Source organism: Sylvia atricapilla, chromosome Z, assembly GCF_009819655.1.
Source record: "Sylvia atricapilla isolate bSylAtr1 chromosome Z, bSylAtr1.pri, whole genome shotgun sequence".
In the NCBI taxonomy this organism is placed as follows: domain Eukaryota; kingdom Metazoa; phylum Chordata; class Aves; order Passeriformes; family Sylviidae; genus Sylvia; species Sylvia atricapilla.
Genome location: NC_089174.1, coordinates 82,309,690 through 82,336,192, shown reverse-complemented (window position 1 = coordinate 82,336,192; position 26,503 = coordinate 82,309,690). Strand labels below are relative to the sequence as shown.

General features: G+C 37.7%; 2 protein-coding genes across 4 annotated transcripts in view; both read left to right on the top strand.

Moving 5' to 3' along the window:
* CRHBP (corticotropin releasing hormone binding protein) overlaps positions 1–26,503 on the top strand; it is a 477,084-nt gene that overhangs the window by 39,926 nt on the left and 410,655 nt on the right. The gene's annotated exons all lie outside the window — the stretch shown is intronic.
* Positions 1,747–26,503, top strand: AGGF1 (angiogenic factor with G-patch and FHA domains 1). 3 transcript variants are annotated; one of them, XM_066339621.1, is made up of 14 exons: positions 1,747–1,946; positions 2,940–3,036; positions 4,277–4,482; positions 5,202–5,348; positions 7,596–7,769; positions 11,949–12,018; positions 18,155–18,266; positions 19,487–19,538; positions 21,477–21,578; positions 21,909–22,074; positions 22,309–22,391; positions 23,444–23,571; positions 24,477–24,576; positions 25,397–26,503. In XM_066339621.1, the coding sequence occupies exons 1-14, from the start codon at positions 1,767–1,769 to the stop codon at positions 25,595–25,597; spliced, it is 1,818 nt and encodes a 605-aa protein (XP_066195718.1). In that variant the 5' UTR covers positions 1,747–1,766; the 3' UTR covers positions 25,598–26,503. The 3 variants fall into 3 exon arrangements, with proteins under 3 accessions (XP_066195718.1, XP_066195716.1, XP_066195717.1); XM_066339619.1 differs by lacking the exon at positions 11,949–12,018 and adding an exon at positions 16,220–16,556 and having other exon boundaries at positions 1,749–1,946; XM_066339620.1 differs by lacking the exons at positions 5,202–5,348; positions 11,949–12,018 and adding an exon at positions 16,220–16,556 and having other exon boundaries at positions 1,749–1,946.

Sequence of the window (26,503 nt, the reverse complement as noted above, 5' to 3'; positions counted from 1 at the left end):
CCTTGGCCAGGCAGTCAGTGCCTGCAAGCCACTTCATCTTCATTCCACAGTCCTCTTTCCTTTTGTGGCAAATGCCCCTGTGACCAAAGTCCTCACATCCTTTTACAGAAGGTGCAGGAGCTAACCATTTAACACAGGGCAGTGAATGAAACCTGCTCTTTCAGGAAGTATCTCCCTCCAGCTCAGGTCCTTTCTTATATATACACATTAAGTGAAACCATCCTGATGCAAACAAAAGCCATTCCCTAAAATAAAACTTTTTGATGACACAATATCCTAATTCTCAACTGATGAGACATACCTTTCCAATGAGAAATTGGAAATGAGAAATTACAGAGGAGAAAAAGCGAGGTTTGAAACCATTAGTTATTTTAGTATCTCTAAGGACCTCCAGTCCACAGCAGAGCTTTACATCCTTTTACGAAACACTTTAAAGACTAAACACTTATTTTTTCCCTATTTCCTTTGAGTTGGGATACAGATAGAAGTAGATTTGCTTCTTGCCTGCTCATGTAGCCTGCCTTACAGAGATCACGCATTTGATTCTGGCGGTTTCTGGTCAGAACAGTACTTATGGAACAGCACACGACTGCAGGTCTTTGCAGAGAACAGCAGCATTCTTGTTAAATTAGCACTGCCAGGTACCGCGGCTTTCAAACTCAAATACATTACTTGAAGAAACCTGGTGAAACCCTAAGTGCAGATGTGGTGCATCATTCAGGACATACGTGAAAGCAGATGTAGATGTCCATGTATGCAACATCCAATACTGCCAGATCTAAAAGCTATTACGCTATGACCTACTACGATATACTTCCCCTTTCTGCAGCAAGCCACAAAAGCAACAGAGGGTATCACACAGTTTATTGAGAACTGAGAAGCACTGTGGTCATCAGAGGCAAAACACACTTCAAACAAGAAGCCTGCGAGGTTAAGTTTGGAAAATCATGATATTGAGATGGCGCTCATGGAGAAACCTTCTGCAGCTGCTTCTAGAAATCTCCGGAACAAAAACTTATCCTGGGCTGCAGTACTGCAGTTCCCAGCACTGACTGAATGCTGTTTAAATGGCTCCAATTGCAACAACCTCCAGATGCAGCAATTTCTAGCCAAGATATGGTGCGGTTTGCCACAGCGCTGACTGAGAAGTCTCAAGAACCTTCTCCCTCCTCACTCTAAACCAAACCAACACACAAAAACCTTCAAACAAAAGTGTGCCCTACTTTTGCATGAAAGCACAGGCTAGAACTACTTTTTATTCTGTTATATGATGCAGCTGGAACCCTGAGGCCCACCACCAGCAGCAAACTCTGCCTGCCACGACCAAGCGCAGGTGATGGTGGAGGTTGCTAACAGACTTCGAGCACGTCCGGCGCCGATACCGCCCGGCCTTCGGGGGCTGCTGTTCACCCTTCAGCTCCTCCCCGACCGACACCGCCGTCGTACCACGAGCGGCGCCGCCAGCCCCACAACTCCCGGTACCGGCCCGTCCCCGGGAGCCGCCGCGCCCCCGCCGCCGCCATCGCGCCCCCCAGCGCGCACGCGCACTGCCGCGCGCGCACCGCTTCCGGCCGCTCCGCTCCGCTTCCGGGCCCCGCTCCGCGCGCTCCCGCCCCGCGCGACGGACGCTCCTGGCGCGCCGCGCGGGACAGCTCTCGGTGCGGGCGCCATGGCCGCGGCCGGGGACGGCGGGCGGGACCGTGCGGGCGCCGCGGAGCGGACGGAGGGCGGGCGCTGAGCGGCGGCGCAGGGGCAGGCGGGCGGCCATGGCCTCCCCACCGGGCGCCGAGAGCCGGGCGGACGCCGGCGAGCAGGAGGCGGCGGCGGCGCTGGAAGCGGAGCTGTGCGAGTGCCGCGCGCAGCTGGAGCGGGCGCGGCGGCGGCTGCGGCGCACCCAGCGGCTGTACCGCCGGGAGCGGGAGAGCGGCGAGGCGCTCAGGAGGCAGGTACGGCCCCTCACCCCGGGTACCGCGGCCTCCGGGCCGGCGGCGCTGATCCCCGCGGCCGCCGCTCCCCGACCGCTCGGCCCGCCCTCCGCCTGTCCCCTCGGCCCGACGGGCCCGTTCCACGGGGTCCTCGGCTCCCGGAGCCCGCCGGGCTCTCCCGGCCCGCGGGCGGGCACAGCGGGTTTGCGGTCCCGAGTCAGAGCTAGGTGCTGGGAACGGTGGCGCCTTCTCTACCGCAGGGGTGAGTTTGCAGTCAGAAGGAGAAACTGGATGTGTCAGGGGAAAGAAGTTTACTGAACGAAGCGTGAGGTTAAGGAAAAGTGGCAGAACTTCTCTGTGAATGCTTATGCAAAAGAGGGAGATTTAGGGGAGCTTTCATCCCGGTGTACAGCTTCCTTGTGAGGGGAGGCAGCGGGCAGCGCTGGGCTCCGCTCCGTCAGAAACCGAGGGAACGGCCTGAAGCTGTGCCAGAGATTGAGCTTTAGGAAAAGGTTCTTTACACGGGATGCTTGGGCAGTGGATGGGGCTCCGAAGAGACGTGGTCACAGCACCAAGCCTGACAGAGCTCCAGGAGCCTTTGAACAATGCTCTCAGACATGTGGTGGGATTCTTGGGGATGTCCTGTGCAGGGCCCAGAGTTGGACGCTGATCCTGGTGGGTTCTGTCTAGTTTAGAACATTCTGTGATTTGTAAGTGCCACAGTTGTCACTACAGAACTGTGATCATTGCTTGAAATCCAGGTTTACAGGGTGGGCATTTAGGAATAACCTCGGTTAAGCTTCACTGCTCTCTTGTGAGCAGAAATTATCTGTTTCTTTATGCCAACCGTTCAAGTACAAAATTGTCTCCTGCCAGACAAAATCACTTGAAACACCTGTGATGCTGTTATGCTTTGTTTGAATTATGGAATGCAAAATAGGCTGACTCTCTTTTCTGAGGTTGCACACCACTAAAATGCAGTATTGTGTTTCTAACATGCAATTTCTCTTTCAGGTGGAAGAACTCACTAAAGAAATCCATACTAGGAAGGAGAAAGACACGTCAAGTGTAGAAGTACAGACAGAGGACTGTGCTGCATGGTCACAAGCAGGTAGAGAGGGTGGTGACTGTTTAAATGGGGATACAGAATAGTATCTTAGTTTGAAAATGTTGTAATATAGAGTACATTTCAGGTCTGCATCCTTTGCTGAATTAAATTCAGTAACCTGACATCTTTCATATCGTTTTGCACTTATTCAAGGCATTAATTCAGGATAAAATGTAGCAAGGACTAGCAGAATTCATGCCATTGTCATTTGTTACATAGTAATCTCATGTTGAAAACATACAGGCTTTCCCAATTTTGAAGTATGTTCAAACAAGACATAATTTGTTCAGTCGGATTAAAATAAATTCAAAGTAGACACACTACCTAAATTTTGATTTTCGTTAGACTGCTTACTTGCATTAATTTCCAGTTTAAGATTTAGCATCTGTCGGGGTCTGCAAACATATGCGGGGAACCTGATGGTTCGTTTTAGGGTCTCAGAGCACAAAAGACACAGCGGGGGACAACTCAATACAACAGAAAATGCACCTTTATTTAGTGCCACCAAAATGCGGTAGTGGGAGAGAAAATAGAGAATAGTAAGAAAGACAGAAAAGCGGGTAAGAGATTATAGCTACCAATGTGGAGGGCCGAGTCCTCGAGGCGGAGATGCCTATAGACGCGGTTGTTCTCCAGTGGGGTGTACACGAAGGTGAGCAGGGGTCTCCAGGGTTTTATAGGTTGGTCAAGGCGGGGACCAAAGCTAGTGGCACAAAGCCAAAGCAGGAGCCACCTGTGTTGAGGCAAAGCAAGGGGCCCAGAGCCAAAGCAGGAGCCACTTGCGTGGGACAAAGGGGAGTCACAGGGCCAAAACCGGAGCCACCTGCGTCGAGGTTGGGTGCTCAGGGACAAGCTGCACACTGTACATGTCCATACTCTGGTATGGACAGACCAGTTTGGGCAAGCATCCTTGGCGCAGTCCACTGTGACCAGTTCCACTGTTCTTGCACTCTGTTCTCATGGAGATGCAGACCAGTCCTCCGAGACTTGGCGAACATTCTGCCTCAGCCAGGCCAGGGCTCCTTTCAGAGTCTGGGGTCTCAGTCCTCAGTCACTGGAGATGGTCGTGAGGCATATCACATCCTTGGACAGACTCTGACAGCATCCTTAAACTGCATTAGTAAAATCAGTAAAAATACAATTCTACATTAGTAAATAAAATACTATTTTACATTAGTAAAATACTGTCTTGCTGATTTATGCAACTTGAACTTTTCTTTCTCTTCCCTCTCTCCCGCTGCAGATTATTACTACTATGAAAATTATTACAATCACACTGATACTCAAGACTGTGTGTGTGAACTACCAGTGCAGCACAGTCATGAGGCTGAAGGCACTGAGCATAATTCCACAGAGGAATTGGAGACAGGTGATAATATTCCACTAAGGAAGGATAGCACCAACACTGTTGAAGATAGAGAAGAGGAAAATTTCGTCCAGAATTCACAGGTTTTTGGACTGTCTGGAGTTTTATCAATTTTGAAATCAGTACTCTGTTAATATTCCATCTAAAAGATGTGCTTGCAGTCCTGACAGCTTTATACAAAATGATTTTTTGTGATGGTCTAGTGCTGATAATATACTTGTACTTCAAAACTAGTTATTTTTGTAGTATGTTCCAAGTGGAGCATCCTCTAAGATTTGTGTCTTGGAGTTTGAGAGTTTTTGTAAAAAGGCATATATATCCTATAAAGCCTGGAAGCAGAATCTTTTCTATCAGCAGAGTATGTTCAATATGTCCATGCTGATTTTCTTATGTAGTACTTTTTATTTTTCTTCCATCCACATAAGGAGAGGAACATTGGTGGTGGGGTTTATTTGTTTGTTTTGTTGGGTGGGCTTTCTTTCCTGCTCTCCAGCCTTCTCTTAGTTCACTCACTTGATTGAGTTTGTGCTTTAGCAATTATTTATTTAGCAATTTAGCTCTAGCAATTGAAATAGAACAGAGGTGAGAAATCTGTCTTGGGAATGCACAGGAAGGATGTTTCCTGTGTGTTTTTGATGTGAGTCACTTTTGAGTAAAGCTGGGGAAAAACGAAAGACAGAGGCTGAAGTCTTGGTCCTGTTGAAAACAGTAGGAGTTTACCAGTAAACTGCAGTCAGATTTTTGCCTTTTGAAACAGTCCCAAGTTCACAGAGCACTTACCTTCCTTTCTTTCTGTTATCAGGGGACAGAAGAAACTTCAGTACCAGAAGGTTCTTTGGCTGAGAGCTTGAGAGCTGCTGCAGAGGCTGCTGTTTCACAAACTGGGTTTATTTATGATGAAAATACAGGACTGTATTATGACCACAGCACTGGATTCTACTACAATTCAGTAAGGATCATTTCCAAAATCCTTGAAATTTTTTGTCTATCGCAGAAGTTTTGTTAGTAAAAGTTAATATGAGCAAAGAACTAAGATCTGAGCTGATGTTATGTTTTGAAAAACAGATTACTGAAGATGAATAGTGTTAAAAGCTTGTTAATTAGTTTTAAAATTATTTCAGTCAAATTAAAGATAGGAGGCTAAAGTACAAATTTAGATTTTAATTTAATTCTTTTTGATGTCTTCTAGATCTCTAATTATACAAATATTATGCTATAAAGTTGATCTGTGACTCTTTCAAACCTAAAAGCTTGAGCTTAAAGATGTCTTGTTTAGAAAAACACGTATTTCTGAAGTAAGTCAGTTGTGTCTCCACAGTGAAAAGAGTGTTGAGAGAAAATACAAAAAAAATGTTTGTGGTTCTACTTAAATACTGTTACCAATTAGTTTGATTCTTCAGGGAAGAAAACACTTCTTTTAGAAGTGTTAGAAGAAGATGAGATGATGGATCAGAATTTCTTAATGGTTACTTTTTGCTATACATTTTTATTTAGCTTATGCAAAGATTTTCTTTTTGTCCTATGAGGTGTGTTTGTGTATGTATGCAGATCTGTGGATAGATTGACAACTGTGAGTTTGTTTGCAAACAAACTTATATTCAGCTCAGCTGTAAAAAATCTATGAGATACCCAGCTGTTTGTTTTCAGGATGCTTCTGGACTTAGTTTTTAAGATCTTAAAGGATACCATTGCTTTGACATCGTTTGACGATTTAGTTATACATAAATGTTTGTGGCTATAGATTACAGTTTATGTTAGAATTATCCAAAGTAATATCTTTTCTTGGTACACGAGTGTTCTGAATTACAGGCAGTGTTCTTGCATTTTGTTTACTGGCAAAGCTCTGATGGTGGGGCTGGGAACTGCGGAGGCAGAGCCTCCCTGGGAGAGGGCCAGGGGCTGCCTGGGCATGACTGGTTCCACTGCAAGGCACAGCACAGACATCAGAGAAGCTGCTGAAACCAGTGTAAGAAGGGACATAAATCTGCACAGTGGAGTTTGTATGGGGGGCTGAGTATAAAAAATAACCCTGTGAACACCAGAGGCAAAGAAGAAGGAGCAGGAGGAGGTTCTCCAAGCACCAGAGCAGGCAACTTCCTGCAGTCCACAGAGCAGACCATGCTGAAGCTACTCATGCCACAGTCCATGGAGGATCCCACACAGAAGCAGCTCCTTGTGATGCATTTTTTGCCTACTTAAAAATAGAGACCAGACAAAATTAATGAAATAAAAAGCAGTTATATTTATTGAAGGGCCTTTGGTATATTTTGGGTAGATGAAGCACCCTCAGGGGCTACACCCAAATGGATGACGGGTCTTGGGTTTTCATACTTCTGTAAGTTTAGTCCATTTGTGTTTTGAGGGTTAATCTAATTACAGCTTCAGGTAATGAAGTTACTTACTCCAGGTTTGCTCCCCCACACACACACTTTTGTGTACATTTCTCAGGGCCTGAGACTGTAACATGCCCTTGACTCCCAGGCTAGAGAGGAATTGTTTTGTCTGACCAAAATGGGAAAGCAGTAGCTAACACTCTATGTGGGCTTTAGAGTTATACACTGAAGATTTGCAGGATTACAAATACGTGAGAAATATAAAAGCTAAAATACTAAAGCGTCACTTAGGGGACTGGGCTGTGGAGAGCCCGTGCCAGAGCTCCGAGCATGTCTCCCTGGTAGGAGCTGTGGCCTGTGGAGGACCCGTGCTTGAGGCAGTTCTTGAAGATCCATGCTGGGCAGGGGAGAAGTAGCAGCAGAGAGGGACTTCCCATGAACTGATCTCAGCCCCTCTACTCCTCATTTCCCTGCAGTGTTTGGGTGGGGAAGACGGACAGAGGAGCTGGGAATAAAGTGGTCCTGTTGAGCTTGTGAAAAGAAAGAGACTGGGAGAGATGTTTTTTCATTTTATCCTTATTGTCCAGCTGTATTTTAGCTATTTCCAAGTCGACTCTGGCTTGCCCATGATAGTGACCTCTGTGTCTTTTGACCCATGAGTTTTTCATCTTATTTTCGTTCCCAGTCCTGTTGAGGAGAATTGGCAGAGTGCTTGGATCTCATCTGGTAGCCATCCAGAATCAAGCCACCACAGTTCTTTCATTTTATCAAAAATTCAAATGTGATTCTTTATTAATCCTATGTTTCTTTGAACAGTATACTTATTGAAGTGATGACAACATTGTTCTTCATGTCTTTTAAAGGAAAACCAACTGTATTATGACCCAGCTACTGGAATTTATTACTACTGTGATGTGGAAAGCGGCCGATACCAGTTTCATTCACGAGTGGATCTGCAGTCTTACCAGGCCTCTGGTACTAAGCACACCAAGGATAAAAAGGGGAAAAAGAAGAGAAAAGAACCAGATGAGTATAAGGTAACTTCAGAACTCACAAAGAGAAAATGCAAAATCTGTTGGGTTTTTGTCCATAATGCAGCTTACAGGCTGTGGGCCTTGGTTTTAGGCAGAGAGTGCATGCTTATTTTTTTAACTATTTAAACAAACTATATACAGCAGGTTGCTACCGTGTAGTTACTGTTCAAATAATTTTCTCATTGAGTGATTAAGGATAAAGCTTCTTTAGCTTGGATCCCCTCACTGTTTCAATATTTTTTTATTGCCACCAAACTGTAAGGGAGTCTACAGCTGAGTGTCAGTGAAGTTTTTGAATGGCAGGCACAGTAGAATAAATTCAGTGTTGTGTGGGCTGGATTTACGTCAGAAATTCAGTGTTAGAGGCAGTGTCTTGGGTTTGGGATTTTGGCTTGTGATTTGGTGTTGGTTTTTTGTTTGGCTGGGTTTTTTCAGATGCACATTATGAATCAAAAAAATGTAAATTTTGAAAATACATTCATACACAATCCTTTTTCTGTGACTGCATTCCAGAGCTTAGTCCATTGGCATTTTACTGTATCTCTGCTATTATTTGGGATTGGTGTTTTTGAAATTCTGTTTCTTTGCATATTATGCTCTCCTATTGATACTTGGTCACTGTGTTCTCATTGTCATTAGTGTGTGGATGAGCTGTACATCCTAATAAATGCCCATTGTAATTAATATGTATTTTAAATTACAAAACTTTTCTGAGTGCTAAGGAGGCATACCATGTGGTGTGCTGCCTTGAAAAACATCACTCACCTAAACACCAAGAATTACTAACGCAGCTATTAAACCTCAGGGAGTGTTTCTATTATGAGCACTCTTATTGATGTTGAGTTCTATTCTGCCACTTTCTTATCTTAAGGTAAAATTGAACGTATTGATGTCTCTAGTTTGAGTTCTCCTTGGTTTGCATTCTTCAAAGCTATTGCTTTGGCCATTACATAGTTTCATATATAGGCTTGAGATATGCAGATTGGTTGAAATCTGAAATAATAACGTTACTGTCCAGGTACCTGGTACCAGGTATCACATCACAGTGCAGAGTTAAAAAACACATAACATCAGTGCACAGTTAAAAAATTTAATCAGGAGTGAGGTCATCTGAAAGACTTGAAAATTGAAACTATTTACATTAAGAAAAAGTGTAATTAGGTTAAATGGGTAGTGGTTGTTGACTGATCACACATTTTATAAACAAACTGTGGCTAATGCAGGAATTTCTATCTACTCCTTGAGGAATTTTGACGTGAACCCTTCCATTCAGAAAGCTTGATCTGGATGCTTGGCAGCACTAAGCATAATGATTCTTTAGACTTAGCAGAAGTGAATGCAGTGGAAGTGCAGTTTTAGCAGCACCCAGTTTCTGGACCTGCTCTGTGCAAGTGTTAAATTAGCATTCTGCCACTCAGTAGGAATTGGTCAGTACAGAACTTAATGCATCATGTGTCAGGAAAGAATCATGAAAAGCTCATAGGAATATGTCTTTATCATAAACTGATTATTAAGTATCTTAAATTTAGTTCTGTTGAACTGTTACCTAACTCAGCAAGAGTGTTTATTAAAGTTCTAAGGCATGTATAGCTCTGACCTAACAAATAATGTTGACTACTTTTTAGAGTCCCATCACAGGCTGCTTCTGTAATCTGGTTATACTAGAAATAGGAGGTTTGTCTTCAGCTTACTTTATACAAGTGTTTATTTAGATAGTCCTGTTAACAGACCTTTCCTGTGAGAGTTCCACAGTCACAAGATAGGAGGTAAACATCCTTTTTTTTTTTTTTTCTCGTATGTTTTATTGATGGTGAACTGAGTACTTTGCTTTATTTATGAATTAATTTGTTTGGCCAACAAGGCAACAGAGAAACCATTTAAAGTACTCCGTAGTGCACAGATCTTTTCTTCTGTGAAGAAGTAGTGAAGGTCTATGTCAAAGAAGTAATCATGGTCTTTTTTATTTTTTAAGCAAAACCAGGGAGAATACAAATGAAACATAAAACGGCTCCATTTTAAACTTCAAAAATAAGAGAATTCCTTTTTGTCAGTGCACTTCTTTGTAAATGCACAGCTGGATTTAGAAGAAAAAGGTACTTTACTGATGTAGTTTACACAGCTAAGTTAAAACATTTTATTTTTGTACTGTGATTATTAATCATTTAAAATTCCATGTCACATTAATATAAAAGATTAAGATTTTCTAGAATAAAAGGCAGTGTTTTTCTGTTATAAAATTGGAAAATTAGTTTATAAGCTGCACAGTCAAGTGCACAATGATATTTTTTGGCAGTATAATTGTTGTCCAGTTCAGTCTTGTGTTGGCAAAGGCACCAATTAGTTCATGATGGAATAAAGCTAAGAACATTTGGTTTAAAATAGGACTTTGTAGTTGAAGCATTGTATATTGAAATGCTTTTCCCCAAACTTACTGCTTAGCCTTGTCCCTTTTCTTTCCCTGACCACTGTTTAAATTATCAAAGTTATGACAATGCTTTTGAAGACTAGTGCCTCATTACTGCTTTTCCCAAATGATTATTAAATTGTGCTGCTAGCCTGAAAAATGGTCACATCATTTCCTCATTTCTTGACCAAAGTAGGTTTTACTTGTCTTTCTACAGATGGTACCGATAGGAGAAGGGTTTGGTTTAATGCCTGAGTTGTGGATCACTAGTGTTAAGAAAGCAGGGTGTCCTTGTGGAACATGTTGTTCACTCCCTGAACTTTATAATTTTGGGGTGAAGCTGAAGTGGTTTATAAGAATATCCATGTAAAGCAGAGGAGGACAGCAGTACTTATAGAATCATAACAATTTTTTCTTTCTTTCTCACTTACAGGAATAAATGTAAGCAAATATTTATAGATAGTTATTATTACTTTAAAATTGTCAAATACAAGAAATGAGGAAATTTAGCAGCTATGTGTGTAAACTATCAAGCATATATTTCTAGGTAGATTGTAGTTGGTAAGCAATGGTTTTTACCAAAATTGCATGTGATTTTTGAATGACTTGATTTAAACCAAAATTAATACCTTTTTTATTTAGAAAGCTATTTGTAACTGGAACAATCCATTAACTTTCTGTTTCTGGTCACAGGATGGTTTTTTTGTTGTGGTTTAGTTTCTGGCTCTTGTGAGGAAGTTCATGTACTCAGCTGTCTTACATATAGTATTTGTTTGTAAGTAAGAAATTAGGATGCTCAACACGATAGAATTGGCAAGGAAACCAAATATACTTCTGGGAATGTAAAGGATGAAATTAATATATTAAAATATTAGTACATTTTCAACAAGCTGAATAACCAAACAAGAAAATATTCAGAAGTGTTGGCTAAAATGAATGTACTTCTAATTGTAAAAAAAAAGTGCAGGGGAGATCCTGTACTTACTATCACCTGGGGAATATTCCTAATTAATTCAAGAACTTTCCATAGAGACATCCTTTCTTTTCAGTCACAAACTGAAATTATGCTACGAATAGTTTTCTATTGACTTGTGAAACATAGTATGCTGTCTCTGCTTGCTTGCTTTTAGTTGACAGTCAGGATTTTTTACTTTTTTTTAACCGGGGTAAAGTATTAACCTCTGTGCAGATCATATAAAAAGGTTGGTAGAATGCCTTGAAACTTTTAGGCATGTAGTTTAGTTCTGGTATCTTTTTGTAGGGGTAGGTCAGAAAAAAGGTGAGACAAAAACTGTGGTATTTTCTTCTGGACAAGAAAAAGCTTTAAATAAGTAAATTTGGAAAAGTTTAAAAAGAGAAAAAAAAAAAGATGGCATAAGTGATAATGGGATCCCTGGCTCAGTAGCGAGATCCATGGCTTCCATGCAGTTGAGAGAACAGACTGTGCAGTAGTGATCCTGCAGTTCTACTGGCTGCATTGGGGCTGTTAGAAATACACAGCAAAATTTAGAAGGAAGGTCTGACATGTGCTTTTTTTCCCATAAATTGTTTTTAAATTTAATTTTTTTTTCAATCTACCACCTAGTAAATTTTATTTCAGTGTGGTACTCAACATTAGCTTCTACCATATTCTCTTCCATTATAGATGCATTGTAGCTTCTTCTGTAGGAGAGACAAGGTCATTTTAGTAGTATTTCCCATAGAACTCTTGAAGCAGTGCTTTTTACTTTTTTTATCACATGTAGTTTACTTTTTGCTGGTATTCATCCCATCTTTAGGTACGTCAGTTGACAGAAACCATGGCTAATCTGAAGATTTCTTCTTTTGGATTGGCAGCTTCTGGTAAAGGTAGAGTTGAGACAACAAACACATATTAGTCCATGGTTATTTACCTTTAACCTTGATATTTTTATTAAGGGAAAAAGAGTATCTAGTAGTTGATGTTTAGATACATTTTTTCCTAAAGGAATTAATAATTTTTTTAAGCTCTTTAATCAAAATCCATTCACCTGCAAAGTAGCTTTGAAATAGATTTTAAATACTGTGTAAATAACATCTGAAGAAAACTTTGATGACATTCTAGAATATTTGGGAAGATAAGTATTTAGTATCTCTGTATAACATAAAGGATCTGGACTCAAGAAACAACTCATTCTTTAGGTAAGGTTATTTAATATAGAGATGTCCACCAGTGTATAAAATGGCTCGTGTATACTGTAGGAAGAGCTGGTTTTTTGTCTGGCATTTAATCAGATCTTTTGCACTGGAAAATTGATTATTGTGTAGTGTGTATGAGAGTAACTGAAGTACTTGTGGAATGATTTTAGCACATGAAAGCATAGTCATTTGAGTGAAAGAGTTATTTTTAAGTGTTTGAAAATATTTCTTTAGTAAATTACCTAACATCAGATTAATATTTCAAATTGAGAGAGTCAGTGCTAAAGGTATACTATTCAGTCCTGTAGAAGAGTGCTGAGAACCCATGATTCTGTTAAACCACCTACTGAACTTCTAGCAAACCAAAAAACGGACTACACATTTGAGAAAAGTTGTATTTGAATATTTTTCTATGCTTTGTATAAAATAAATTTGGGGAAAAATAGTTTAAGCAGTGCAGTTCTTAGAATTGAGCTAATTGTGCTCACAATAAATTCTTATTTATGGGCATGCTGAAGAATTGCATGAATATGGATGTTGGTCGGCCATAGTAAAGAAAAATTGAGGGTTTGTAAGTAGTTTTTCCCACAGAGATCTTGAAGCAGTGATTTTTACTTTTTTTTATCACAAGCAGTTTATTTTTTGCTGATATTCATCCCGTCTTTAGGTATATCAGTTGACAGAAACCATGTCTATTAACTGTTTGAAAGACAAAATGTTTCACTCTGTAACAGTAAAGCAAAAAGTATAGTTAAATGATTAAAATACTTTGAATTTTTCATTAAAACAGTTCAATGACAATGTTAATACACATTTTCTAAGTAGGACAGTCTGCATTTCAAAATATCATTGTAATCAGTAGTTTGTGGCATATTCTTATAAAGTAAAACCATCAATTCCACTCACATATGCATGATTTGTTGTTCTTATAAGATTAGTCCTCATGGGAGACATAAATATCCTAATTTCAAAGTACTTTTGGCTGACTGTCAGAGTTGCAGAAATATGAACCGATTCAACTATGTAGTTAAAAAATAGTTTATTATATATCAGATTGATCACACCTCTCAGCTTCAGCTTAGGGAGAAAAATCCGAGAGATCATGTGGTAATACCCAGGAGATGGAAGGTTTTTCAAACCTAGATCACATTGAGTCAGTCCATGTCTAACTCTTGACTGTTGGTGTCAGTCTAGATGTATTGGGCAAAGGAGCAATGTGTCTAATACGGTGTAAAAAGTGGGTATAATGAGCATGTTCTTGCATACTTTGTGTCTTGTGGCGTGAGTTTGGGATGAGGATTTAGTCAATCTGTGAGAAATTAAGTGCATTGCTACAATTCATTGCATTGTTCAGGGTAGTTCTTTACCAAATGTTGTGTTTATGAATATCCTGTGGACAGCTGGGATCAGCTCTACAAGTTGTCTTGCTTTCAACTTCTTGTGCACTCCCAGCCTCCTTGCTGGTGGAGTGGTGTGAGAAGAAGAGGTTTTAGCTTGTGTAAGTGCTGCTCAGCAATAAGTAAAATCTCTTTATTATCAGCCACATCTTTAGCACAAATCCAGACCACAGCCCTGCACTAGGCACTGTGATTAAAATTAGCTTTACCCTAGCCAAAACCAGTATATAGTCATATGTAATGGAAAAGGATTTCTGCACCACAAGATTGTTTCAAATGCTTTAAGGTCCATTTAGTATCCATTTATATGTTTATGTGCTTAATTTTTATGCACTTTGTCCAGATTTGCATTTTAATACAGATCTGTGAAATTGTGAAGTGCTCAAAATCTGTATTCCATTTTAAAATGCTTGATTTCATGCAAGGTTTTTTAAATGTGAAGACTGCATTTTTATCAGTACTTAACTATTTAGTTTATTTGCTTTCTTAATAGTTTAATGTAGCAATTGTGAAAAAATAGAGAAACTGCTGAGAAGAGACTTAATGCCCATATTGGCAAAATTATAGAATGAAGGTATGCGTGGAGTCCTTCGTCTGTTTATAAAAGTGTTTTTAAAAGTTCCTGTTTTCAACACAGAACCCAGAGTCTACTCTTTAGTAGCCAGGCTTTGAAACGGCACCTTTTTACTTTCTAGTTTGAAATACCTGAAATGATGACAAAAATCACAGAATATCAGGGGATTCACTGTGGAGGAATTGAGTGGTTGGAGCCCTGTACTTGGCCATCAGTGCATCACAGTCATGTCCTGTTTCGCTTTGTTTGTGACTTGAGCAAATGCTGTAGTCTCTTTGTTTTCAGATTAGATTAGATTAGAGTACCCTGAGCTACCTTGTTAGTTTACCCTAATATAGAAGTAATACGTTTTAGAATGCAGAACACCTTGGTATGTTTGGTATCCGTTTAATACCAATGCCAGATATAAACATAGATAAGGTAAATAGACTTAAAAATATAACTCATAAAAGGAAAAATCAGATTTTCTAAAAATATTTGTAATGGCATTAATGTGTTTGACATGTCTAAACTTTGTAGTTTATTTGTGGCAGGATTACTACTTTTTTTTTTTTAAATAACATCACACAGTGATCTTGCTAATCTGTTCCTTTCTATTCAAGGACTTAGGGGATTCAGGGAGGAGGGAAAGTGCATTATAGAGAAAACCTGAACAAACCAATAGTCTTTAAGTTAAAGCATGAAATCCTTTTTAGAAAGTGCTGGTTTTGCCTGAGAACCTGCTGTCTTACTGAAGGTGTTTCAAAGGTACACTGTCCCTTCCAACAGCTGAGAGGAATTTCTGTGTTTGTTATAGTCTGTGCCATTGACACGTTTTTACAATTCTGAAAGTGCTTTAATTGCCATTTGCCAATTGCCATAATATTCACATTATTTCACTTATCTTGAAATGGAAATGCATGGAAAAAAGTCAAGGGTGTATTTTTTACCTGTTGTGTTGCAATATTAGATACAATTCAAGGCAATTGAATATATTTACTCTGAAATCAAAATGGTACATGATATAATCTGAGATTTTATTTATCTTTTAAAGCCACTTCTGTTCTTTTTTCTTTATTTCCTCTTTTGTCCCCTTCTTTTATTCTTTCAAGATAGTTGTCAAGCTACTAGATTGAGAATTATATTTTCAAGATACCCTGGCAAAATTAATATGAAACTTTAGATTTCTCAGTTAAAGAATGTTGTGATTTTTTTTTAATTTCTGATGATGAAATAAGTGGAAGTGGAAGAACCTGTATTGATCCAATCTGTCTAATATTCAGTAGAGAAATTGAGAAAATTTTTTGCTGTAGAAAATGGATTTTTAGTAGAACTACTTCACATAGTATAAATAAGGCTTGCACTCTCTATCTGCTATCATGATTAAAGGCTCTATTAAAGATTTGGTTTTGAAAGGAGGAAGAACAGGTCTATGAGTGGGCATTCCAGATATTCTGAACTCTGGTAATAAAAGACAAAAACAGGAGGAAGATACAATAAAGATCAATTAAAGACCTTCTAAGCAAGTTGCAAGAATTGAAAAAGAGAGGGACAGAAATGAGTGTCATAAAAGCAAAATAGGAAGATATTCAAAGTGGTGTTGTACAAGTTTGAAAATGAGGACAAGATTCTAAAGTTGCTAAACATTTCTGAAGTGTGAGAAAAGACTGACATTTAGAAGAGGAGTAAGTGAAGAAGAGGAGGGTAGTCACACTTTCCCACACAGAAGATGGTCTTTATCATATCTAATAGGATGTGAAAATATTTTTACTGAATTGTTAAAGTTCTGCTGGCTGCATGTGTAAACTTTCTGGAAATTTAACTATTTCTTAATAGTTCTAAAAATAATTCCTCCTAAATGAAGAATTTACTTCCAGGCTAATACCGTTCTTTAGAAAAATTAAATCTGTAAAGACTGTAACACTGTATAACTCCCCTCCAGGATATGGACACAGAAGAGCAGAAATCATCTAACAGTCTGAATTGCTTTTCCACCACTGAGCAAGTAAGTTCTGAAGAAGATGAGTCTCCCAAAGCAAGGAAGAAGACTAAAATGGACACAAAACCACGAAATAGTGTAACAGCCAAAGAATCCATTTCTACAGACAGTATAAATTCACATTCGCGCAATGTTGCGGTGTATACAGATGACAGTAGAGCAGCAGACACAGAGAGTGAACCAGAAGAAGGTGAAATTACAGATTCTGAGTGTGAAACCTACAGTGAGGAGGAATTAACAAGTGAAGAAACTGATGATTCAGAATACTCAGAAAATGAAGGTGAATTATTGTGGATTATATATGGTATTATTGTATTTTTCTAGGAGCCTCTTAAAAAACCAGTTTGAATAATTTAAAAAAATATATAAAAGCATGTGACTTCAGATACCTTGAAAAAGTGCTATATGTTACCAGCATTTTTTCCCTCTCTTCACTTGCACAAAAGCAAGTAATAGTATTTTTATAAAAGCTGTTATTGAGTATAACATCTGTGTAGAAACCTCAAGGATTGCAAAAATTTGGTTAGATTAGGAAAGTGAAAGGAGAAAAGAAACTCTGCTGCTAAAATAGGGGTTCTAGACTAGTAATTCACAGTAATCCTGTGTATTAACTCTTAAATTAATGTACAGTATTTTTATACTGTTTGTAAACCATCGTGTACAAATGAATGCAAGATGGGTCTACTGTGGTGAAAAGTAACATGGAGTAGTCAGTACGAGTTGAAATCCTATTTTGTGTATATTCCAGTGGCAACTTGTAAGAAATGGATATAGACAGGAAACCTGTGGACTGTTTTATACTGGGGTGTTTTGCTAGGTCCTTAAGAACAAAAAAATGAAGGCAACCTGTAAAAAGCTTGATGCAGCCAGTCAGAACTATGTATGTGCAAAGGATATTCCAAATCACAGAATGAAATACAACCTATAGGAAACTGTAATGTAGCCTGTGCCCTGCTCACAGTTTGTCAGTTTGTTTCCTATGTTTTCATTACTTTGCATAACTACTCAGATTTTAGTTCATTAATGCTAACCAAAATGTGCTTGCTACCATCAGGTTTTCAGACTAAATTGTCTTTTCTTAATATCCAATTCTGCAGTAATGCTGAAGTAATAAAAACTGGGGTCAGTTTCTCTTCCCCTAGTACCTTTTAAGGTAGTGTCTTCTCATCTGTGTCTGCTCCTAGCTGAAATCATTTGAGATTGCTTTTATAAATGTACATCCAAGTACAGAATTCATACAGCTGTCAGAATACAGTATCTTAATGGATAATAGTCCTAAAGTCTTATGGTATCATAGTCTTATAGTATCTTAATGGATAATCAGGCAAAAAAGCTTATGCATCTGTAGGTTCTGTCTATTATTTTTTCTTATCCATGTTGATGAATAGTGCTCCTAAGAGAAAAAAACAGTAAAAATACATTTGACATAGAAATTGTCAGATATAAAATTTGATATGTGGTAGGTGATGAACAAAAAGGTGCTGCCTTTTCTCAAAGTAAAATTGTTTTCTAATCTGTTACAGTTAATGATCTATAAATTATAATATATTAGTGAATTTTGTGAATATATACATTTTAAAGCTGTAACTAAAGAGTTGTCCACATATAAACCATAATTAGGAAAACATTTGAAATACTTTGGTGTGCAATCAGAAAGCCTTTGAAACAATAATCTCATCAAAGTTTTCTCTCAGATGTTGTTACACATTTCTTTATATGAAAGTTGCATGTTATTCAGCCAGGTAATGGCTGAATGTTTTTCAGTTTTTTGAAAAGTAAGGACTATAAAGTTAAAACTGTAATGTGTTGGTAGTAATGGTGGTGGTTTTTTTGTTTTTTTGTTTTGTTTTTTTTTTTTTTTTTTTTGTATAATTGTAGATGAAGAAAAGATCTGGCCTCCTTGTATCCGAGTAATTGTCATAAGATCACCAGTTCTACAGACTGGATCACTTTATATTATCACTGCCGTGAAACCTGCTACAATTGGAAGGTAAAACTGAAAGAAATTTTATATATATTTATCTGAAACTACCTGTCTGAAAGCTGTGGAAAGCAGTTAGGATTACTTGTCTCTACTCTTCATGCTTGTCTTCCTAGCCTGCGGCAGTTGTGAGATACTCCGAGTTTGGTTAGTCCACAGTAAGGAATTCAATTCAGGTCACATAACAACATGTCATCATGATAATATAACAGCATACACAGTTGATGCAGCTCAGCAGACCTGAAAATTTCTTAGTGATAACTTGATGTTATGACTGAGCCCCAGTGGCAGCACAACTGCAAGCCCTTCTTTGAAAACTTTTTTCCTAGAAAGTGAGTAAATTTTGTCCCAGGCTACTGAAGTACTTTTTTTCAGAAATGGAGGAACACCTTTCAGAAATTCAGGATTACTAGGAAGAATATCCTAGATATCCCCACACACTGAAATTTCAGTAGGGTTTGTTCATTTGCTTTAGATAATAAGCTGGTATGGACTAGACTGCATGCATTCTTAGAGTTCTAAATCTAGTTTGTTCATTGAGGATGATGAATTTAGGGATGATGTAAAGCTTTCTTCCATGCTTATGGAAAACCTCACCCTGGAAAAGCTGTTTCTGTCTAATGCTGTTAGATGTGTTTTGATTGGTTCTTAAAGGTTGAGTCCAGATATGTGAAGATAAACAGACAACTCTACTTGGAATTTGTAGTCTTTTTACTAGCTGCATTGCTTCTTAGTATAAGAATCTAAAACACATTTCCCTTCTTCCTTCTGTACTCTTTTGATAACAAAAAATGCAAACAAACCAAACCCTACCCTGTAGAGATGACTTTTTCTTTACTTGTATTAACTGCCTGTTGCCACCAAGAATTCAACTTCACTGTCCAAGACTGACACCAAGATATATTGAAGGATGCAGAGTTCAGACTGTTACTTAAAGGCATTGTGTGGCAGTTCAGATAGAAATACCAGGTTTACAGATAAAAATTAAATGTTACTGTTTTATCATTTATTAATTAACTGCTTCGTATAGTTTATACAAATGGCAGAGGATACCCGAAGCAAGTCTTTACATTGTGTATACAGAAACATAATGTTTTAAGTCTGTAAAAATTTCAAATACCTTAGAAGAGAAATAAGATATTACAGTTCAACTGAATGTACCTTTCATAAGCCACTTACAAGAACTATTTCTGCTTTGTTGTGATTTGTGTATCAACTTGTCTTTCCAGAGAAAAAGGTGTTGGACACACACTTCAGATTCCTGAAGTTGGAGTCAGTAAGGTAACTCTTGTTCATGCCTGCTGAAAGGTAGCTCAGAAGACTTAAATGTGTGAAAGAAGCTTTAGATTTTATGGCTTTATAATTATTAGCTTTTTGAAAGAACTTTTAGAATGAGATACAGGTTTAGCCAGACTTGAATTTAGAAAACAGGAAGACATGCACTGTTTTACTGAATGGGAACTTAACATGAACTACAGAGTGTTTTCAAAGTGTTTGAGTCTTTAATTTCATAGTTATTGAACTTGAGGGAAAACTCTCTTAAGTGCTAATGGCATACAAACTTTCGATGTCAGATAGTAGGAATTTCTTTACCAAGTAATGCAATCCAATGTAGTTACGCTCAGAGCAAAAGGGATTTTTTTTCAGCAACTACGGAAATTATGTACAGAGAGTTTGAAAAATTAACAATTCTAGATTGATTAGAAATTTTTGTTATAAATTCTGTGCTGTTTTGCTAAATACTTCAACACAGACCCTAAATACAGCACTCTTAATAAAAGAAAACTGTAGTTTGTGTCATCCAAACAAAAAGTTTCTTAAAAAAAAATCTGTAAATGCAGGTATCTCATGAAACACACTTTATAGTGTCTATTTTAAGTTATAGTTTTCATTTATCACCTGCTATATTTTATACTGAATAGTTTCCAGAGTAAATATTTTCCTGCTGTTAATAACTTTTTGAGGCATGTGTTTGAAAAGGGGCAAATAAAGAAGCCAAAAGGTTTTTTCTGTAAAGTTACCATTTTAATACTTCACAGGTACTGACAGTTTGTAAAAGAAGTTACTTGACTTTTCAGATAAGGAGTTAAAGGTGAAAAGATAAATTATATATCTGCAGAAATAAAAAGTTGTGTATTGGTTTGTTTTCCTCGCTTATTCTTACTGTTTAGCTGTGGTCAACTTTGGTGTTTGCTTTTCTTGAGTGGAAAGTGAGATGTAGAAAAATGCTACACCCTGCAGATTTAGCCTCTTGAGAAGAAGTTTTAGTTCTATTCAGCAAAGCAGAAGTAGAAAATAAAACATGTATGGAATGAACTAGTCAGTCTCCATCATTATGGGAGTATTCCATGTAGTAAGACATGCTAGCCCATCTTAATTTATTTTGTTTTAACTAAAAGCAGCAAGTACAATTCATCTAAATTGTCACATTTGAAACAGTCACTTCTCTAGACTTACTGCTTGTACTGGAAGTTCTAGTAGGCTGGAGAATTTTGTACTTTGGTTTGTTCAATGGTCTTTTTTGGAACTAGTGCCTATCTTTATGAATTTGGCCAGGAGTTGTGCTTTTTCTGCTCTTTGTAGGCTTGGGAGCAATACCTATACAGAACTGCAACAAGACCAAAAAAAAAAATCCCAACCAAAACCCTTTATTAGTCTTAATATCAGAAAGGAGATAAAAGAAACAGTAGAAGATGGATACTGATTGAGTCCTAAGTATTAAGATGCAGGAGAAGGTGAATTATGTGAAAACTATAAAAGCATGGCATTTAGGGAGTTATTTCAGATAGAAAGTATTATTTCAGATAAGGAAATGGAAGTAGAATGAGATCTTTTTTAAATGAGTGCTATAAAATACCTTAAGAGCAAAAAGCCTGTTATTTAGAAAACAGTTAAGAAGGATGTATTACTGAATCTTGCAGTTCTTTAAATAAAGCATACTTGCCACACTGGAAGAATATAGTTGTCCAGTACAGAATCAGCTTATGAACAAAACAATTACATAATTAACTGTATACATTAGCTCATGCTGTTGTGGCCCATTCGTTTACATTTCAAAAGAATGAAATCATAAGATGTGAAATACTTTATTAACTTAGAGTACCAGAGCCACTCATTTTAAAGGGGTCAAATATATTCTGAAATCTTATCCTAAAATGACATTTAAATTGTTTAGTATTCACTCAACAAGAACATTTAACTTAGGCTTCTGTTTGTCAGTTTCATGCAGAAGTATATTTTGACCATGATTTGCAAAATTATGTTCTCGTGGATCAAGGCAGTCAGAATGGAACAGTTGTTAATGGAAATCAGATTCTCCAGGTGAGTACCTATTGTTTTACTGTTTGATACATTGCAGAAAACTATTCTTGTTTGAACATTTAAACATTTTAAATTTTTTATACACATCACTTACAATGCCATTGTATACATTAATGCCTGTCTTGGTTCCCTTATGATTTTAACACCACTTGGAGTACTTAATGTTTGATTATACTAGGAAAAATCCACTATGGTTGCAGTTGTAGTTAAACCGTTCCCTACATTTGTAAGACCAAGCTGAACTACTGAGTTGTAAGCAGTGTGCATGAAATAGAGTTCATGTCCTTCATGAGTAGTTGACTTGGCTGCCAAAACTTTCTTTTACTGTAGCCTAAAACAAAGTGTGACCCCTACATCCTGGAGCATGGAGATGAGGTGAAGATTGGCGAAACTGTGCTTTCTTTTCATATTCACCCTGGCAGTGATACTTGCGATGGATGTGAACCAGGACAAGTTAGAGCGCATCTTCGCCTGGACAAGAAAAAAGAGTCTTCTGGTTAGTTGTGTTATCATGGGATGCAATTTTACTACTAATTACTGTGTTTATAGACATAATAATTAGTTCAGTTTTCATACAATTTTCTTGTCAACTGAGAATAGTTGTACATAATGTGTTTTCTTCTTGGTATATGTGTCTATGTAATAATGTCAGAACAAAAATTCTCTTATTTGTGTTACGGTTCAAAACATTACATTAGTTACACATTAAATTCTGTGTTCTTACTTTTAGTTTGTCCAGCCCTTAGCAAAGAAGAGAGAGAGTTAGTCAGAAGAAAAGCATTGAAACAAATACGGGTAAAATATGGTTTACAGGTGAGTTTACAGTAGAAGTTGATGAAGTTTTTGTAATCTTGTGGTTCTTACCTTATTTTTTTTTAGTATTTTGTGATTCCTTTTTTAAGTCATAGACTTAGTTGAATAAGGAAAGTTTTCAAATGCCCTTAATCTTAGCCTGGTTTGTCTTCTAAATTACCTAAATTATTATTATTTACAAACCTGTACACAGAAAGAGGATAGTAAGAGGGCATGAAAGTTCCATTGAAAATTAGAAAGAAGATCCTTTCAAAGTGTACAAGATTCCTAATCCTTTTGAAGTTAAGGTTTTGCAAGACACTTCTATTTTTATTTCTGTAGATTGAGTTTTCACTGAATTGCAGTCTTTAATTTAGAAAGGAAACATAATGAGCAACTGAAAAAATTATGGAAGGAAACAGGAATTTTTTCATGTTTTTAAGTCCATAGAAGAATACCAACATGAACCTACAGGCAATATAACATATACGCATTTAGATTACTTCTGTTGTAGAGATAATTTTAACTATGCAGTTATTTCCAGCATTTGTACTAAGTATTTATGTAGAAAACAGAATGCCATCATTTCTATCAGATTCTTCAGATACCAAAATAATACTGGTACAGAATCTGTAAACATGCCTTATTGTGTTATTTGTTCTGAAAAAAAATAGTTGCTGAGGAACAGCAACTTTAAAAGATATAAATAAGAGATAAGATATAAATCTTTATATAAAAAGCCGGCAACATATCCACATGGTTTTCTGCTTAATGTGGAGAGATTGAGTCTTCATACCAAGAGAAGATTCAGGAGAATCTGTTATTCTGTTTACGGCTTCTGAGAAATTACTGAATTTGGAAATACTATGATGATGGCAATAATGGGATTTACAAGATATGCCTGTAAGCTAAGAAAATACTAAGTGAGGACTGCAGTTTTTGTTACAAGATTTAGAATTAATAAAAAAGGCTGAAGCTGCCATACCTTTGGAAGGGAAAAGGGAAGTTAACAAAAAGAAAGAATTTAAATCCCTCTCTCTTTTGTCTTGGTGCAATTTAATCTGCTTGGAAAGAACACAGAATATGAAGACAACAAGGCAGTGAGAAATCCAAAGTACAAAGACAGAGCAGGAAAACGCAGAGAGACTGTTGGAAGTGAAGGAATCTTCCAGAGAGATGATAGCTCAGCTTCTGTTCATATGTAAGTTGGGGGTGGAGGAAAGTATCCCTCATGTCCTTCTCTTGTGAATCTTAAAAAAATTATGATAAAATAAGTATCAATTTGTTACTAGCATGCAGTCTGTTAGATTAAGAATTACGTGTATATTTTGTGTTAGGAGGGCTAGAAAATTTTAAACTTTTCACACTTCCATTTCATGTGCTTTTATTTATTAACTCCTCACCTTCCATATAAAAAAATATATGGAAGGTGAGGAGTTAAGGATGGCAGTAAGGATGCTAACATCACTTCCTTACCAACTCAAAAATGTAAAGAACTCCCCAGCTGCACTAACATGTTCAATAATGTCTGTTTTCCAAGTGGCTCAATTTTTATTTTTCCTATTCAGTGCTAGTAATAGTACACATGGAGATTTTTCACCTGCAGCTTCTCTAATTGTCAGTATCTAGCCACTCATAGGACATGCATTTACATATATCTCAAATGATACTTTATGTTCCTTCAGTTGTACTTTGCCTCTGTAGCTGTAGTTGGAGGGGTTTTTTTAAAGAAGCATAAACTTGTAGGTGCTTGTAAATTAATAAAAGGAGTGTGAGATGATGAAATAGGTGCTGTAGGATGATTTGGCAGCGATACTGCCTTTTCTGTAGTGTAATCCATACCCTTCTACCCATGATGTATCTTTTAACTCCTAAAGCACACAAGTAGTTGAGGAGTTTTAAGAAAACTGATATTTACCAGAGGCTTGCTAACCAGATATTTTTGGAGGGATTTGTGAAAGGTAGCAAGGATCTTCTGGATAGCTCTTGATGGACTGATTCCTTGGTGGACTGGTTTCTATATGTATGCACATTTCTGTTCAGTATTTGAAAGCATGCTCTTTATATGAACTCTTGCTTATCAGTTATCTTAAACTTTCTTCAAAGTGAAATCAGTGACAGCAACAAAGGACATAAAATGTTGGAGAAGATGGGATGGAAGAAGGGGGAAGGTCTGGGAAAGGACGGTGGTGGCATGAAGGATCCGGTAGGTCTTTCTGGTTTTCACTTGAAACAAAATGAACAGAAATGTATTTCTAGTGAAAAGTATCTAATTGTGTGCCACTATTCATTTGAAACTTATCAAAACCCTGGTTAAGAAGGAATAATCTCAGTAGGACTAATCTCAAATTATATTTTCTTTGATTAATGAGGCATTTTGAAACTTTTCAGTGGTAGTGTCCCTTCGCTGCACTGTGAAGTGTAGTGTTCATTAGGAAACTAAGCAAAGGAGGACAGACAACTCCTAGCCATTGAATTAATAATCTCGTATTTGAATACAAAGTCTGGAGGAAAATTGGAATAGTTTAAGTGATGTGAATTGAAGAATTGGTGAATTGGTTTAGGGAATTCTTTCTCAGAGGCTGATGTAGCACAAAAGTCAAGCTAGATGAAAGCGGAAAATTTAGCAGAAGTGGCTGTGGCCAGCAAGTTGTGGGCCTCTGTGGCAACCACATTAGCCTTGTTTTTGTCACCAGAGGTGTGTTGTCTTTTTGGCAGTAGTGCTGCTCAGAGTCACTCCATGTTCTGTGTTGTCAGACCAGCCAGCACAGGCATCATATGCTGCTCACTCAGTGAGGTGTGTTTCACAGTAATGTTAGTGGCTGGGGACATTATTCAGGACTAGATCATAGTTCCAGAGGTGATGATGTGACACATCATTTTCATGGTAGGTGTTTGCTAGGTGTTTGAGAACGTGAAAGAGAAGTGCTTGGGGAGAGGGGGTGGAATGTGTATTAGAAAAACAGAATTTGTAGTATTTAGAATACCTAACTTGCAATTACAACGATATTTCATGTATTTGACAGATCCAACTGGAGTTACATCAGAAGCATGCAGGTTTAGGTGCTAGGAGACCAACCTCAATTGAAGATGTTCAGCTTGTCCAGAGCAAAAATAAAAGGAACTGGGATAAAGCAAGAGAGAGGTTTGCTGAAAACTTCCAAGACCCTAAATCACAAAGGGATCCACCTAAGGGTACACTTTGGGTTAGAGGAACTGTAGACTGAAGTATCTAGACCCACACCAAGGTAATTCCTGAGTATAAATAGTTGGGAGAGAATTTATTTTTATTCTTTTTGCTTTTGCTACACCAGGAGTTTGGTCATATGTAAAATACAGTTGTGGATAAACTTATTCAAGATTAACTCTGTCATGTTAATTGGTTTTCTGTAGTCTTCATGCTTTTATACACATTTTTAATAAGATATGAACGGAGTTTAGAGGGATATTCAAATTTAACTATTTGAAAATTATTTTCATCACAAGCAGGAATCCTCCATTGTTTTTACACTTCACAGAAAATTATGCAAAACAGCTATTACACTCAATTATGATATCTTTAATATTTGAACAGTGGTTTAAAATCAAGATGAAAAAATAAATCCCCCAGATCACTAGTAAGAAAGTACCATATTGGTGTTTCTTTATGTTTGCCACGAAGTGCTCAACAAGAGGCACACCACTCTTAAATTCACACATTTCAATACTAGCTACATGTTTCAGCATACATTTGGCAAAGGGAAAATGGGGAAAAGGCTTGTTTTTAAATGAATCATCTTTACTGTTCAAAAATACTGTACTCTATGAAATAAAACTACCAGCATTATTGAAGAAAACAATGTTCAGAGACAGCTTGTAGCAAAATTTTCTTCTGTGAAGAACTTGTTTGAGATTTGTTTAGTAAATCTGTATCATGCCTTTAAAATAAGAGGTATGTTTAGAAAACTGCTGTCTGTTTGTATTTATTAACTTCTTTTTCTGATGCATCCATTGCTGGCAATGGAGTTTATGCCAGAAAAAAAAAAAAAACAACACAAACAACTGATTTTTGGTGGGGAAGGATTTCCAAACTGAAGCTAAAAGATTAGTATTTAATGAATGTTCCTAAACACAATAAATCCTTGTCAACTTAA

Coding starts and splice junctions, on each gene's coding strand:
- AGGF1 (XM_066339619.1), top strand. CDS start 1,767: ATGGCCTCCCCACCGGGCGCCGAGAGCCGGGCGGACGCCGGCGAGCAG. Junction 21,579..21,908: donor ATGGAAATCAGATTCTCCAG/GTGAGTACCTAT, acceptor CTTTTACTGTAG/CCTAAAACAAAGTGTGACCC. Junction 22,392..23,443: donor GGGTAAAATATGGTTTACAG/GTGAGTTTACAG, acceptor CTGCTTGGAAAG/AACACAGAATATGAAGACAA.